This window comes from Rhinatrema bivittatum, chromosome 9 (genome assembly GCF_901001135.1).
Source record: "Rhinatrema bivittatum chromosome 9, aRhiBiv1.1, whole genome shotgun sequence".
Lineage (NCBI taxonomy): Eukaryota > Metazoa > Chordata > Amphibia > Gymnophiona > Rhinatrematidae > Rhinatrema > Rhinatrema bivittatum.
This window is the reverse complement of record NC_042623.1, coordinates 263,405,796-263,422,093: the sequence shown is the minus strand read 5'-3', so window position 1 is coordinate 263,422,093 and position 16,298 is coordinate 263,405,796. Positions and strand designations below refer to the sequence as shown.

The 16,298-nt window shown below is 42.9% G+C and overlaps 1 protein-coding gene across 1 annotated transcript in view; it reads right to left on the bottom strand.

The window, feature by feature from the left end:
- Positions 1-7,119, bottom strand: part of KPNA4 (karyopherin subunit alpha 4) — a 111,905-nt gene extending 104,786 nt beyond the window's left edge. The window contains exons 1-2 of the mRNA XM_029615521.1: positions 6,662-7,119; positions 624-668 (exon numbers count right to left, since the gene is read on the bottom strand). Coding sequence (XP_029471381.1) covers positions 624-668; positions 6,662-6,730 — 114 coding nt within the window. The 5' untranslated portion in view covers positions 6,731-7,119. The remainder of the gene's footprint in view (positions 1-623; positions 669-6,661) is intronic.
- Between the last annotated feature and the right edge of the window lie 9,179 nt (positions 7,120-16,298).

The following is a 16,298-nucleotide window of genomic DNA, read 5'->3' as shown; positions in this document are numbered from 1 at the left end:
TTTGTTTTAAAATGTGGTACCTGCCAAGTTCATGGAGTACCCCCTAGTACTTGCATTATCCAAAAGAGTAAATAACTTTCACATTTACCCATTCAAGTACTTCCATGATTATGTAGACCTTTATCATATCCTCCCCTCAGCAGTCTCTTCTCAAAGCTGAACCTGCCTTACCTCATAGGGGAGCCATTCCATCCCCTTTATCATTTTGGTCGCCCTTCTCTGTACTCTCTCCAGTGCAACTATATCTTTTTTGAGATGCAGTGAACAGAATTGCATACAGTATTCAAGGTGCAATCTAGTCATTGAGCGATAAGGAAGTAGTATGACATCCTCTGTTTTGCTATTCCCTTCCCAATAATTCCTAACATTCTGTTTGCCTTTTCAATTTCCTAAAGAGACTCTTATGAAGGACTTTACCACACATCTTCTAAAAATTGTTATATTGTATTGACTGACTTTTATCCAGATTTATACCTTCCAAGAATATAGTTTCTAAAACTGTATTTATGCTATTCATATGCACTGAAAATTTTGCAGAAAGTTTAAGCTCTCTCTCTAATCCAATGCTCAATTTGCAGAAAATTAAATCTGACTAGAGCTCACTTCAGATTTGAAGCTCTTACCTTTCTCAGCTCCACGACTACTTCATTTCGTTGTCTTCTCATACTCTAAAATTTCAAACACATTAAAATCAAGTTAAGGAAATACCTAATAATCCACAAAGTTTGGGGTATTTGGGGTTTTTTTTAAACTTAATATAATTCCTTTTCCCTTGTCACTGTATGGTCATTTCTATAGGATTCTCCCTGCACAAACTTTGATACTGTATTTGTAGAATTCCATATATTTTGTACTCAACTACCAACAAGAAAACAAAAGGGGGGGAGCCACATCTATCCAGGTGTGATCTTCTGTAGGATTTTAAACTATAAGAATGGCACAGAGTGCATTTATTATAATAATATGCCCCGAACTCTGAACCTCTTAAGGCCTACTCTAGGTAATCTGATTTATCATTTAAAGTTACCAATGCACTCTGAAAAAAAAACTGTTGACTATTTTCACTGACAAGTAGAAGTGCTGCCATCATTTCCACAAAAAAAGGAACTTAGAATACCTTTCAAGAAAGGCAAAATGAAAAATATATGCTGCCTTGCAGAAAATCTCTATTTATACCCAAAAAGTCTCCTTACTGCTGCTGAGGAAGATTAATCATCCCTCTTATCAACACTATTAAACTGTTGGCTCTTCAAGGAGTACCCTAACTAGGGGTTATTTAAAAATGTTCCAGGTTATATTCCCAAAACAAGTCTTATAATCAATGCCTGGAAAAAAATATAACTTAAAAAACCCGACAACTTGTAACTGAACTGGTAACGAAATGAGATTCTCTCAGTAGAGGATATCTGGAACAGTATGCTGATCCAGAAGCATTAATCCAAGTCTGATACACCTATTTACAAAAAACAGAAGAAACTACACATCTATTTTATCTTCTCTTGTGATTTTAAGGATGAATATTTAAATACTTGAAACATTTACACAGTCTGAAAAGATTAGTGCTTGGGCGGGAGAACCTTGGAATGACTGAACTGTTTTATCACAGGCTTGCTGTGCGACTTCAGCCAAGTTCCTCCATGTCTCTGAGCTTCAGTTGGACAATATCATCTTTACCCTTCCTTAGAAACATTCATGCAACTTGCAAGACAATGCACATAGCCATCCATCATGCAATAGACTTTACCCGAGTTTCTAGAGCTCTGTTCCATGAATACAATAGCACAATACAGAGATGAAATATATTACATGTAAAATAAAACTTACTTACAAATCATGAACAGGTAGAAGAAACTATGTTCAAGCGGTTAATATTAACTTTTCCATCTTGTCCATAATATAGTTTGCAAGTCGACTTATTTTATACTGATCGAGCTGCAATTGTTTGGTGTTCCCTTGCACTAACTTGTTTCTAGAATTAGAGGTGACCAGCATTTACCTTACAAGTTAGCAAGTAAAAAATGAAAAATATTTGAAAAATGAATCAGTTTCTGGATTGTGGGGGTTCACAATCCAAAATGTTAGGGCATGCCCATTTCTGTATCAAAATCAGTCTGGACTGTAATAGTTTATTGAGCCTGATTTAGGCACTGTTGAATTCTAATCAGAATCCGCAAAATATAATGGGTCCACAATTCCAATAAATACTTAAACCAGACCATGCCTTATGAATCTCAGTTTAAATAAAACTTCTTTAACATTCTATGTAGCCAAATAGCTAAGATGTTTTTGCTGAGTGGTGGGACAGTCCTGGATTGAAAAATTAAAAATCCAATGTGACATGCACAGAAGTATTTCAAGATGCTCAGGTGGCCATTGAATTTCTGATCCAGAAGCAAATGATTTTATGATAAATGATCAGCTGATGTTTGCTAGTATGCATATTTTGAAAGAGGCCCACTGATCTACATTTTTTTTTTGAAGACAAACATTAGCACAAGGACTTGTATTCTACGACTAGCAAAAAACTAAAACAGCCACCACACTGGATAGGAGACACTTTCCGTAAGTACACCGTGTCCTACAATAGTAAGCAAGGAGTCAGGAAGAGTGAGCATACAGTATATATTTAGTAAGTATGAAACCAGATAATGCAACATACCAATCAAAATCATGATCTGAACGAAAGCAACAAGCACAAAAGGCTTTTAGGATATACCGTACTTTAGATTTTTTTCATGGACGTGGTACTAATCAAGATCGCACAAAGAACAGATAGGTAAACTTATGCACAAAATATATAACTGCAAGCTTAAAAATCAAATACCAAAGCCCACTCTGCTCTGATGAGCTGTAAACAAGACTGCTTTTCTGGATATCCTTAACTTTCCCATATGCATTCACATAGCATGGCTCTTATTTAAATAAATTCCAAACATACACTTTATTACTGACAAATAAACTTTTTGCAGCCTCTGAGAACCAACGTTTACTATTACACCATTCAAGAGCATGATAAATAGTAAATTACATTTGGGCCGATTCAGTAAAGTCCACGGGAGAGCGCGCGCACAGGCCACTTGCTTGTGCGCGCGATTCAGTATTTAAATGAGGCCCGGCGGTAGAAACAGGCAAAAGGAGGCACTAGGGACACTAGCGTGTCCCTAGCGCCTCCTTTTGGCCCGGAGCAGCAGCTGTCAGCAGGTTTGACAGCCGCTCAATTTGGCCAGCATCGGTTCTCGAGCCTGACAGCCTCGGAAACCGGATGCCAGCAAAAAATTGAGCGCCCAGTTTTCGACCCGACAGCAGCAGGCCGACTTCACTTTTTTTTCTTTACCCTTTGGGACCTCAGACTTAATATCGCCATGATATTAAAGTCGGAGGGTGCACAGAAAAGCAGTTTTTACTGCTTTTCTGTGCACTTTCCCAGTCCCTGAAGAAATTAGCGCCTACCTTTGGGTAGGCACTAATTTCTGAAAGCAAAAACTGCAGCTTGGCTGCACATTTTATTTTCTGAATCGCGCGGGAATACCTAATAGCGCCATCGACATGCATTTGCATGTCGATGGCGCTATTAGGTTCGGCAGGTTGGACGCGCGTTTTCGGCCCCTTACTGAATAAGGAGTAAGGGAAAACACGTGTTCAATGGCGGGTTAAAAGTGCGCCCCGGAGCACACTATATCGGCCCGATTGTCAGTGATGCCTTTTCTGAAAACAAGGTTGCAAATTGGCTTCCTCTATTTTATACACAAATATGGTACAAATAATGCTTGTATTGAAATTTAAGAAAATACAAAAAAACAGGAGAGCATGCTGAATATTTTGAACTAACATTGCTCCCCATCTGTCTCTTTTTATACAACCCTATAGCAGATTTCAAATTCAGGGCACCAGGTCACCATAACAACTAAAAATTTCCTCCCCTCCCAGGTTTTTCTTCTAGTTGCCAAAACAAGGGTCTCATCAGCACCATGCAGTTTTGTGAGTTTGAACTACACACAGCAGAAACTCCCATGCAGTTCTCAAGTGTCCAGGATAGGAGTTTCTGCACTACACAGCACAAACTCACATAGAACCACATTATTTCAACAAGACAGTCCGTGTTTCAGCAGCCTTAAGTAAACCATAAGGTAAGGGATGGCTAAACGGTATTTCTTTGGGGGCAGGGGCAGGTGCATCAGTAGGACTGGCTGAAACTGGCATAGTATGTCCGCAAAGTTATTTGCACCTCCAATAAAATGTGTTACACAATGAGAGAACAATATAAACATACAGTGTGCAAACCTATATGTATTAAGTTGGACCGTCCAGATGGTCTTTTTCTGCTTCATCTATGTTACTACTCATTCACAAGTGGTAAATCAGGGTATTGGCTGAGGACCTGTAAACCCCAGTTATTCTAACTTCTTGAAAGGTTAAACTAGGTATATGTATTGATATTGGAATATCTGCTAAGGTTACAAATTCCTGTACTGAATTCTGGTTAAATGTACAAATATCCTGTACTAAAATCTGAAGTGTTGATAATGGTACTTAGGATTTTTTGCTTTTTATGAGGGAGGATGCAAGTATTAATTCCATCCATATAGTTAAATGTACTACCATCAGCAATATCAGAAAAAAGATCCCCCTCTTACATTTTTGAAAGAGTGAAGGACAATGATCCATTCAGTATTTAAACATGTACAAGTCCAGAATGTTTTTTGGTATATTTGCATCGTTTTGTGATAAACATCCATTAAATTATTTGTCAGCTGTTGATGGTTCAAGACAATACTATAATGTTCTACAGAAAGATGGGATACATATATTGGAAATAAATGTGATTGACCATATCCCACTTGGGCCTTAAGGAAGTATGCAGTAGTGCAGGTATGCAAGTCACTGAGTTACAAAAACAGCAAACAATGAGACTCTTCCTACTCAAAAGTAGACAAGCATGCCAACTTCATTCTAGTAACTGCTACTTATGTCTATATCACTACTTGACATAACAGTGCTGTACAAAAACACATGAAACAGTCCCTTCTCAGTGGAGCTTATATATTTATCTTGAATAGAATGTAAGGGCAAAAGAGACTTTAGGAATGTAATTAAGAAAATGGTTAAATTCAATATGGCCGCGAACAAGATAATCAAGAGTAAATACTCACTTGGGTAACGTGAATTGGGTAAAACAAATCACATGAAAATTTAATATTACTATTCCATGCACTTAAAACTCAGTATTCAGGAAATTATTTTAAGAGATCAAACTACTCTGGCTGTACCCATTCCAAATATCCAAAATACTAAGCTATTCCTTAAACTGATCAGATTCTATATCTGACAAACCTGATGCCTTAAAAGAATAGTTGAGCAACAGTTTAGCAAATATGAAGATCATGCTTGTATATAGGAAACTGACACCAACCACTTTAAAATCATAAGTACCAAAGTCTCAAATCAGTTAGATATATATTAGCTTGTTCTTAAAGTTGCTCAAAATATCTGAAAGTAGATAATCAACTTAACTCATCTCAAAATTACATTGAATTTTGGCCTGATAATCAAAACGTAACTGGAACGAAAATTAAAGCTACTTGAATAACTAATATACTAATGTATTATTTCAATATTTAATTCCTAGGCATGCTCCTTGCTTACTAATTTGTCCTGACAGCAATCACGGTAACCAATAAATAAAACAAATTTTTGTTTTTTTCTGAGGGTGGAAGCCCAGTATAGTTACAAAAAGACGATGGAACTTGTGAACGGAGTAACCATGCCAGCCCAAAGTCAAAAAATGATGGTCACATCAGAAGAATAAATATAAGCTGGGCACAGAGCAAGAACTGTTAGCATGTCTACTAGTCAACACTAATAATCTGATTTGAAAAGACTATTAGATACGCAAATTAAAGGAAACCTCAATCCTAAACTCCGATATAGAAAATGCAAGAAATCGTGCTGGAGCTGTGCGTCCTAACGAAAAACTCCGTGAAAAATAAAAATGCATTTTTTTCATACAAGTGATTATATAATAAATCCATCATACCTGAAATAAACGATTACCAACATACGATATTAAGTATTTTAAGTAAAGTCACTTCCTATCTAAACTTGGCACTGCTTTCTGTTGCTCTTCGTCTCAGCCTGGTTTACAAACACGAGCACCTACCCACACCTACTAAAATAAAAGTGCGAGGACGGTCGGTAAGCAGGATGTAAAACACACAAAGCCGGGTGAAAAGTGAGAGAGGGCCAGGTTTGTTTTTAAATGGCCAACCGAAGTCTTCCAGAGGGTCAGTGCCCGCTCGGCCTGCCATGCTTTAACGTGCACACGGGTGCGCACGCGAGTTTCCTCAGCTTCGGCACCGGCAAGGTCCGAGTTTAATCCTCCGCCGCCGACTGGGCTCCTCCCCCCCATTTCCCCGACAGGCCAGCGGCACCGAGCCCAGGCTGCCGGGAAAGGAAGGAAGTTAGGTAGGCCTCATCCAGACACACACTCCCGGGCCCCGGGCCCACAAACTTCGCGAGGCTGGAAATTACGAAAGACGTCACAGCGGAACCTGCAGCCGGACGCGACTCCGCCGGTCCCAACTTCTTTATAAAAAAAAAAAAATAAAAATAATTATAATAATAAAACAGGCAGCCCCTCCCGCCCCCGCGAAGAGACGGCTACCTCCAAGTCGCGGCCTTTGTTCTTGAAATTCTTCAGCCGCTGGTTATCCAGTTTCTCGTTGTCCGCCATCTCGGCGCGTCGGTTCGGTCGTTGCTGCCTTCGCTCGTGAAGCGCCCGCTCGGCTCGGCCCGGCCTCGCCCGACTGCGCCCAGCCGGCAGTTACCTCCCGCTCACTGGCCTAAGCGGAATGCCGGTAGAGAGGGAGCCTCGATCTGGAGGCCGCAGGCCCCGCCCATTCCAGGAACGCGGGCGGCCGATTGGCTGAGACCGAAGAGCGCTGGGATTTCGCTTGGGCGACCCCCCGCTTTCCTGGCGATTCGGTCCTCCGGAGCAGAGGGGACGCGCTAAAGAAAGTTTTTGTTTATTTTTTCAGGGGGCGAGGAGGCGTTCGTGGTTTCGGCTTCTTCGCCAGGCACGCGAGCGGCAGCCATTTTGAACACCGGGGTGTGCCGAGTAAAGGAGGGTAAAGCGCCGAAGGGCTGGAAAGGAGGGGGGTCGGGGGGGGGGGTTGATCACGTGACCAGATGGGAGCCAATTAGCTGGCGGCCCCCTTTAGTCGGGGCAAAAAAAGATGAGATGTGGTGGGTAGTTGCAAAGTGACGTAAGGCGCAAGTGCAGTTATGCGATAAAGACTGTAAATAATGTAATGCGCCTCCCCCTGCCGCCGCGCAGTAATTGCTAATCAGCGCCCCTCTGAGGCCGCTAGCGCGGGCCGGGAGCAGTCAGCTTCATGCTGTCGTCGATGAGTTATAAAATTAGGAAGGGCTGGGCAGTCGGTGAAGAGACGTTGAGAATACTGCAAAAATGATGAGAAACAGATTGAGGGGAGCGAAATGGGGAGCAGCATGGCAACCCACTGAAAATGCACTAATAAACCTGATGGGGCCTCCATCGACATGGAAAGACAGAAAAAAAATGCGTGTGCATGTATTTCGCTTCATTTTTTTTAGCCCTATATGTCCGTTCGGTAACCAAACTACAAAGAGGTTGAATTAAGCAGTTTGACATTTGAAAGTACTAGGGTCAAGGCTTCAGCGTCAACATTTCTAAGAACTTGCATTAGGAAAGCTCTACAACTGAAATCCGGTCACAAAACGCCCGTTCAGGCCGATTCAGTAAAAGTCGCAGGAGAGCGCGCGCACAGGCCACTCTCCTGTGCGCGCGGATTCAGTATTTAAATGAGGGCCCGCGGTAAAAAGAGGCGCTAGGGACACTATCGCGTCCCTAGCGCCTCTTTTTTTGGCAGGAGCGGCGGCTGACAGTGACTTTGACAGCCGACGCTCAATTTTGCCGGCGTTGGTTCTCAAACCCGCTGACAGCCACGGGTTCGGACACCGGCAAAATTGAGCGTCCCGTTTTCAAGCCGTGGGCCGATTTCATTTTTTTTTTTCAATTTTTAATTATTTTTAAATTTTGGGACCTCCTACTTAATATCGCGTTTTCGACGTGCTATTACCCCTTACTGAATAAGGGGTAAATCTAGCGTGTCAAAAACGTGCGTCCAAACACGGTGGAGCGCACTGTACTGTATCTGCCTGAATGGTTGCAGCAGAATTGGGAATAAGTTGCAGCACATGAATTATTTTCGGGCCGATACAGTAAAACTCACGGGATAGCGGGCGAGCGCTCGCCCTCCTGTGTGCGCGTTGCAGTAATTTAATTTATTTAAATTAGGGCCGTCAATAAAAAGAGGCGCTAAGGACACTAGCACGTCCCTAGCGTCTCTTTTCGGACAGGAGCAGCGGCTGTCAGCAGGTTTGACAGCCGACGCTCAATTTTGCCGGTGTCGGTTCTTGAGCCCGCTGATGGCCACGGGTTCGGAAACCGGATGCCGGCAAAATTGAGCGTCCGGTTTTCGAGCCGCAAGCCTATTTCAATTTTTTTTTTTAACTTTCGAGACCTCCGACTTAATATCGCCATGATATTAAGTTGAAGGGTGCACAGAAAAGCAATTTTTACTGCTTTTCTGTGCACTTCCCCGGCGCCAGCAGAAATTAACTCCTACCTTTGGGTAGGCACTAATTTCTTAAAGTAAAATGTGCGGCTTGGCTGCGCATTTTACTTACTGAATTGCGCGGGAATACCTAATAGGGCCATCAACATGCATTTGCATGTTGCGGGCGCTATTAGGTTCGGGGGGAGGGGTTGGACGCGCGTTTTCAACGGGTTATTACCCCTTACTAAATAAGAGGTAAAGCTAGCGTGTCGAAAACGCACGTCCAATCGCGGGTTAACAGTGCGCTCCACACTGTATTGGCCTGTTTGTTAGGAAGACCCAGTATAGTGAATTACAGTAGTTTCTGAACAGTAACATTAACTGGCTGATTTTAAAACAGTTTATGCCACAGCAAATGGGACTTTTTTCCCCTAAAGGGGCCAATGCATTAAAAATGTGCGGTAGAACATGCACTTGTGTTACGCACTTGTTTTCCTAACACACATCCACAGCCTCTAGGTACCCAATGCAGTGCCAGGCTGATACAACCCCCCGAAAACTAATAGCGCTCATCACATGTAAATGCATGTTGATAAGCCTATTAGTCAGTCACCCGGGATACTGAAAGTCTCAGAAATTAATGCTTGCCCAATAAAAAAAAATCTAACCCGCCGGTGAGGGGGTTTAGAAAAACATCCCTAGCACCTCCTTATTAGCAGTAGAGGTGGCTGTCAGCTGGTCCAACAACCCACGCTCAATTTTACCGGCGTCCGTTTTCCAAACCCGTGGCTGTCAGGTTTGAAAACCGCCGCTGGTAAAATTGAGCGTTGGTTGTCGGACCCGATGACAGGTATTGTCCCTAGCACCTCATTATTAGCGCGACACCTAATTTGAATACAGAATCGCGTGCCCAGGAGAGGTGCCTGGGCGCTCGTCGGGAGAGCAGGCACTCGACACAGAGCACCAGCTCTCCCGCACTTTTTACTGAATCGGCCTGTATGTAAATTAGTGGTGACGTTAACAGGAATGCACTAAGGAACAAATGTGCGGCCCTCGCGCTGAATACATCGTGAGGCTGAGTGCACTTTATTGCATTGGCCTGAAGGTATGTAAGCATTGCAGTATTTATTTAGTAGTTTTATCTACCATCGTTCCATGTGAGAATCACTAGATCACATTGGTTCACACTTAAACTTTCAAAATAATAGATCATCTGACATAATTTAGACATATAAGATCCAATGGACAGAGGTCAGACACAAAATACATACATATTATTGGAACATATATATCTATAAGCATGTTAGGAATGGATGGGATTTCAAAGAAAGTTGAAATCCCACAACACCCATCTCAACACCCATCTCAACACAACACTCAACACCCAACACAACACTCAACACCCATCTCAACACAACACCCATCCCACAACATCCCACAACACCGTCCCCCCACAACACCCATCTCACCCATACGCATGTAAGAGACCTCGGGGTAATTCTCGACAATCGCCTAAACCTAAAGAAAATGGTCAACACCACAACCAAAGACTGCTTCTACAGACTCCAGGTTCTAAAATGACTCAAACCACTCCTATTTTTCTACGACTTCAGGACAGTCCTCCAATCCTTGCTGTTTGCCAAAATTGACTACTGCAGCACCCTCCTCCTAGGCCTTCCCAAATCTACCACCAAGCCACTGCAGATGATACAGAACGCCGCAGCGAGACTGCTGACCAACACTAACCGTGGAGAACACATCTCACCCATCCTCAGAAACCTACATTGGTTACCAGTTAATTTCAGAATCCTGCACAAATCAATCACCTTAATACACAAATCCATCCACAATCAACTCCAACTCGACCTCGAAATCCCCTTCAAACTCCATTCCTCCAACAGACCAACTAGAGAAATTCACAAAGGAACCCTGCAATTTCCCCCAACTAAAGCCACATGCCTCACCTCGACCAAAGACCGAGCTTTCTCGACAGCAGGCCCATCTATCTGGCATAACATCCCCTCAGACCTCAGATTGGAACCCTGCCTCTTAACATTTAGGAAAAAACTCAAGACGTGGCTCTTCCGCCAAGCCTTCTCAGACCCTCCAGATACACACTAGTTTGCCCTTATTCTATGCCTGAACGATGGACTCTGGTACTTCTAAGCACATTATGCTTTAACCTGTTTTCTCTATTGTATTATATTTATAATTACTGCTTGCTTTAACCTCTCTTTCCAGCTGATTAAGCTTCCAAGTTCATACCCCTTGTTGAATGTAACTTTGCTTCTTCCACTTCATTTGTTTATTTACTTTAGTTGTCGCTCCAGTTTTTTACCCTGTTCGATGTAAACCGATCCGATATGGTTTTACTATGAAGGTCGGTATAGAAAAGTGTTAAATAAATAAATAAATAAATAAAATGTTTATAATAGTTATAGTATACTGAAGATTTATGTTGTGTTGTAGGCATTTTTGTACAACCATGTTTTCAGTTCACTCTTAAATCTCTTTTATCAGTTGTTATTCTTAGTTGTCAGGCATTGAATTCCAGAGTTTCGGGCCGGCAATTGATATAACTCTGTCTCTGGTTTGTGTTAGATGAGAATTTCTTATAGTTTGGATTGTTAGGAGACCATTGCTTTGTGAACTGAGAGTTCTGGGAGGATTGTGCAGTTTAAATGTTATTCCAAGTAGATCACTGTTGTCTGAGTTAATGCTGTTGAAGATGATTGTTAGAACTTTATAATATATTCTTGATTGTTTTGGGAACCAATGCAGATCCATCAGAGTTGGGGTGATGTGGTCGTATTTCTTTGCTCCAGATATTAGTCTTGCTGCGGCATTTTGTAGTAGTTGAAGAAGTTTTATATGACTTGCTGGAAGTCCTAGAAGTAAGGAGTTGCAGTAGTCAAAGTTTGAGAATAATAGTGTTTATAGTACTGTTCTAAAGTCAGTTATGGTTAGTAATGGTTTCAATCGACTCAGTATCCTCAGCTTATTGTAACCTAAGAACATAAGAAATTGCCATGCTGGGTCAGACCAAGGGTTCATCAAGCCCAGCATTCTGTTTCTAACCAAAGCCAAACCAGGCCACAAGAACCTGGTAAATACCCAAACACCAAGAAGATCCCATGCTACTGATGCCAGTAATAGCAGAGGCCATTCCCTAAGTCAACTTGATTAATAGCAGTTAATGGACTTCACCCCCAAGAACTTATCCAAACCTTTTTTGAAACCAGCTACACTAAATGCACTAATCACATCCTCTGGCAACAAATTCCAGAGCTTAATTGTGCATTGAGTGAAAAAGAATTTTCTCCGATTAGTCTTAAATGTGCTACTTCCTAACTTCATGGAATGCCCCCTGTAACTAACCAATTCACATCTACTCGTTAAAGACCTGTCATGATTTTAAAGACCTCTAGCATATTTCCCCTCAGCCGTCTTTTCTCCAAGCTGAACAGCCCTAACCTCTTCAGCCTTTCCTCATAGGGGAGTTGTTCCATCCCCTTTATCATTTTGGTTGCCCTTCTCTGTACCTTCTCCATCGCAACTATATCTTTTTTGAGATGCGATGACCAGAATTGTACACAATATTCAAAGTGCGGTTTCACCATGGAGCGATACAGAAGCATTATGACATTTTCCGTTTTATTAACTATTCCCTTCCTAATAATTCCTAACGTTCTGTTTGCTTTTTTGACTGCTGCAGCACACTGAGCCGACTATTTTAAAGTATTATCCACTATGATGCCTAGATCTTTTTCCTGGGTGGTATCTCCTAATATGGAACCTAACATCGTGTAACTATAGCAAGGGTTATTTTTCCCTATATGCAACACCTTGCACTTGTCCACTTTAAATTTAATCTGCCATTTGGATGCCCAATCTTCCAGTCTCGTAAGGTCCTCCTGTAATGTATCACAATCTACTTGTGATTTAACTATTTATTTTATTTATTTAAAAACTTTTCTATACCGTTGCTAAGTTAAATACCGTCGCAACGGTTTACATGTAGGCACATATTTATTGTAGGTAAAAGTGTACAATAGTACATTCTAACAGGTGCCGTCAAAGGTTCGGTTACAATATATCATTAGACATAGTCATTTAGCGAAGTAGTTCATGACCAATTGTACCAAGTTCCTTACACCGGTAGTTTTATTACACATAGTATTATAGTTATGGTTAATTGTGGTGTGGAGTTCATAGACTAATCTACTGTATAGTCCTAAGGACTGTATGTCGGTGCCTTTCTGTCTTTTCCTGAAACTATTCTGAATAATTTTGTATCATCTGCAAATTTGATAACCTCACTCGTCGTATTCCTTTCCAGATCATTTATATATATATTGAAAAGCACCAGTTCAAGTACAGATCCCTGAGGCCCTCCACTGTTTACCCTTTTCCACTGAGAAAATTGACCATTTAATCCTACTCTCTGTTTCCTGTCTTTTAACTAGTTTGTAATCCACAAAAGGACATCGCCTCCTATCCCATGACATTTTAGTTTTCTTAGAAGCCTGTCATGAGGGACTTTGTCAAACGCCTTCTGAAAATCCAAATACACTACATCTACTGGTTCACCTTTATCCATATGTTTATTAACCCCCTTCAAAAAAATGAAGCAGATTTTTAGGCAAGACTTTCCTTGGGTAAATCCATGTTGACTGTTTTCCATTAAACCATGTCTTTCTATATGCTCTATGATTTTGATCTTTAGAATAGTTTCCACTATTTTTCCCAGCACTGAAGTCTGGCTCACTGGTTTATAGTTTCCCGGATCGCCCCTGGAGCCCTTTTTAAATATTGGGGTTACATTGGCCACCCTCCAGTCTTCAGGTACAATGGATGATTTTAATGATAGGCTACAAATTTTAACTAATAGATCAGAAATTTCATTTTTTAGTTCCTTCAGTACCTTAGGATGCATATCATCCGGTCCAGGTGATTTGCTACTCTTTAGTTTGTCAATCTGGCCTAATATGGGCCTTCAATGTTAAGTTTTCATCATAGAAACATATAGAAACATAGAAACATAGAAATGACAGCAGAAGAAGACCAAACGGCCCATCCAGTCTGCCCAGCAAGCTTCACACGTTTTTTTCTCTCATACTTATCTGTTTCTCTTAGCTCTTGGTTCTATTTCCCTTCCACCCCCACCATTGAAATATCTAGCTTGATTAGTTAGGGGTAGTAGGGGTAGTAACCGCCGCAATAAGCAAGCTACACCCATGCTTATTTGTTTTACCCAGACTATGTTATACAGTCCTTATTGGTTGTTTTTCTTCTCCCCTGCTGTTGAAGCAGGGAGCTATGCTGGAAATGCATGATGTATCAGTCTTCTCCCATGCTGTTGAAGCAGAGAGCCATGCTGGATATGCATCGAAAGTGAAGTATCGGACACAATTGGTTTGGGGTAGTAACCGCCGTAACAAGCCAGCTACTCCCCACTTTGTGAGTGCGAACCCTTTTTTCTTCTCCCCTGCCGTTGAAGCAGAGAACTATGCTGTATATGCATTGAAGGTGAAGCATCAGGCTTATTTGGTTTGGGGTAGTAACCGCCGTAACAAGCCAGCTACTCCCCTCTTTGTGAGTGTAAATCCATTTTTCCACATTTCCTCTTGCTGTTGAAGCTTAGAGCGATGTTGGAGTCACAGTAAGCATGTGTATGTTTATTGAATAAGGGTATTGTCTCCAGGCAGTAGCCGTCATTCTGGCGAGTCACCCACTCTTCATTGGCGGCCTCTTGACTTTATGGATCCACAGTGTTTATCCCACGCCCCTTTGAAGTCCTTCACAGTTCTGGTCTTCACCACATCCTCCGGAAGGGCATTCCAAGCGTCCACCACCCTCTCCGTGAAGAAATACTTCCTGACATTGGTTCTGAATCTTCCTCCCTGGAGCTTCAAATCGTGACCCCTGGTTCTGCTGATTTTTTTCCTATGGAACAGGTTTGTCGTTGTCTTTGGATCATTAAAACCTTTCAAGTATCTGAAAGTCTGTATCATATCACCTCTGCTCCTCCTTTCCTCCAGGGTGTACATATTTAGATTCTTCAATCTCTCCTCGTACGTCATGCGATGAAGATCCTCCACCTTCTTGGTCGCCCTTCTCTGTACCGCTTCCATCTTGTCTTTGTCTTTTTGTAGATACGGTCTCCAGAACTGAACACAGTACTCCAGGTGAGGCCTTAAGTCCCTTACATGGGTGTTAGTATTTTGCATATTGGTAGCATGTAGATGTTAAGGTTACAGATAGTGCAGATCCTTGAGGAACTCCTGTTTTGCATTGGAAGGTGTTGGAAAGCTGATTGTCAAGTTTTACCTGAAATGATCTAGAAGCTAGGAAGGAGGTGAACCATCTTAATACAGTTCAGTCTATTCCTATATTTCTCAACTCTCCGCACAGTAGGTTATGGTCCTACAGTATCGAAGGGCTGCTAATAAGTCGATTAGAACAAGGCAATATGATTCATCAGAGTTGAATCCTCTTGTTATGGTTTGTGGGTTGGTGGACCCTTGGCCCGTGGTATGAGATGTTACAACCTGTGGGGAGGAGCCCCACAGGCCCACACCAATGGGAGGTGAGGTCAGGTACGGTAGGGAGCTCCGGGTAAGACTGTGGAGAGGTCCCGAGGAGCCAGGAGGGATTCCCCAGTAGACGAGCGGGCTGCCCAATAATACCTTGACTGAGACTCCGGAGGGAAAGCGCCAGGCAGGCCGTAGAGTGGGAAACTTGAGACTGGCATGCAGGAGGGATAGCGGAGACACCCCCCGAGGGGTGGAGCTGTGGAGCGAGGAGATGTGGAGCAGGGAAGCCAGAGTCCGGTCTCCAGTGATGATGTAGGTAGAACCCGAGGAGCGGGGACCACAGGCATTCTCTGTATGATAGAGAAGCACAGCTCTGAGGAGCGGGAAAGTGCTGGTAGTCTCATAGCACGTAAGCGCGACCCCGAGGTGTGGGGAGGCGCGGACAGTCACAGTAAAGCACAAGGACACTGTCCCGAGAAGCGGGACGGTGCTGAGTCACTTGAGAAGTAGGAAGAAGCTGCCGTAGGCACAACCCCTAGGAGCGGGGAAGCGCTAGAGTAACTCCTGAGTGGTAAGGGTGTTCCAGGGGACAGTTCCGAGGAGCGCGGAACCTTGCAGAGTAGGACTACAAGAAGTGCAGGGCCAGCCCAAGGAGTGGGGTAGGCCAGGAGTCAAAGTCCCCGTGCGAGCGCCACTGGCCCCCAAGGAGCAGGTACCAGACAGAGTCCAAGGTCCAACGGAGTTCAAGAGCGTAGCCACCGGAACACGGAACAGGAGCTAGTAAAGACGTATGGAACTTGTTGCCAAGTCGGCTAGCTGAGGGCGAAGGTGGATCTTAAGTACCTTGATCCGTTGACATCATCAAGTAGGGACGCCCCCAAGGTTCCCGTCGAAGAGGCTTCAAAGGAGGGCCCGGTGATATGCGTATGCGCCTAGGAAGGCCCGGAGACAACGTAGCTGGCGGCGGTGTCTCAGCCGCCACGAGGAGCCATGGGGAACACTGTGGTAGAGATTAGCCTGTGCTGCGAGCAGACCCGGGTAAGGGCTGGAGAACGGTGCAGGATGTAAGTAAGCGTGGTCGCAGCCATCTGCGACTGACGGGCATAACACCTGTTAATAGTGGGTCAGTTATCTATTGTAGTCGAGTTTCTGTAGAATGATTTTT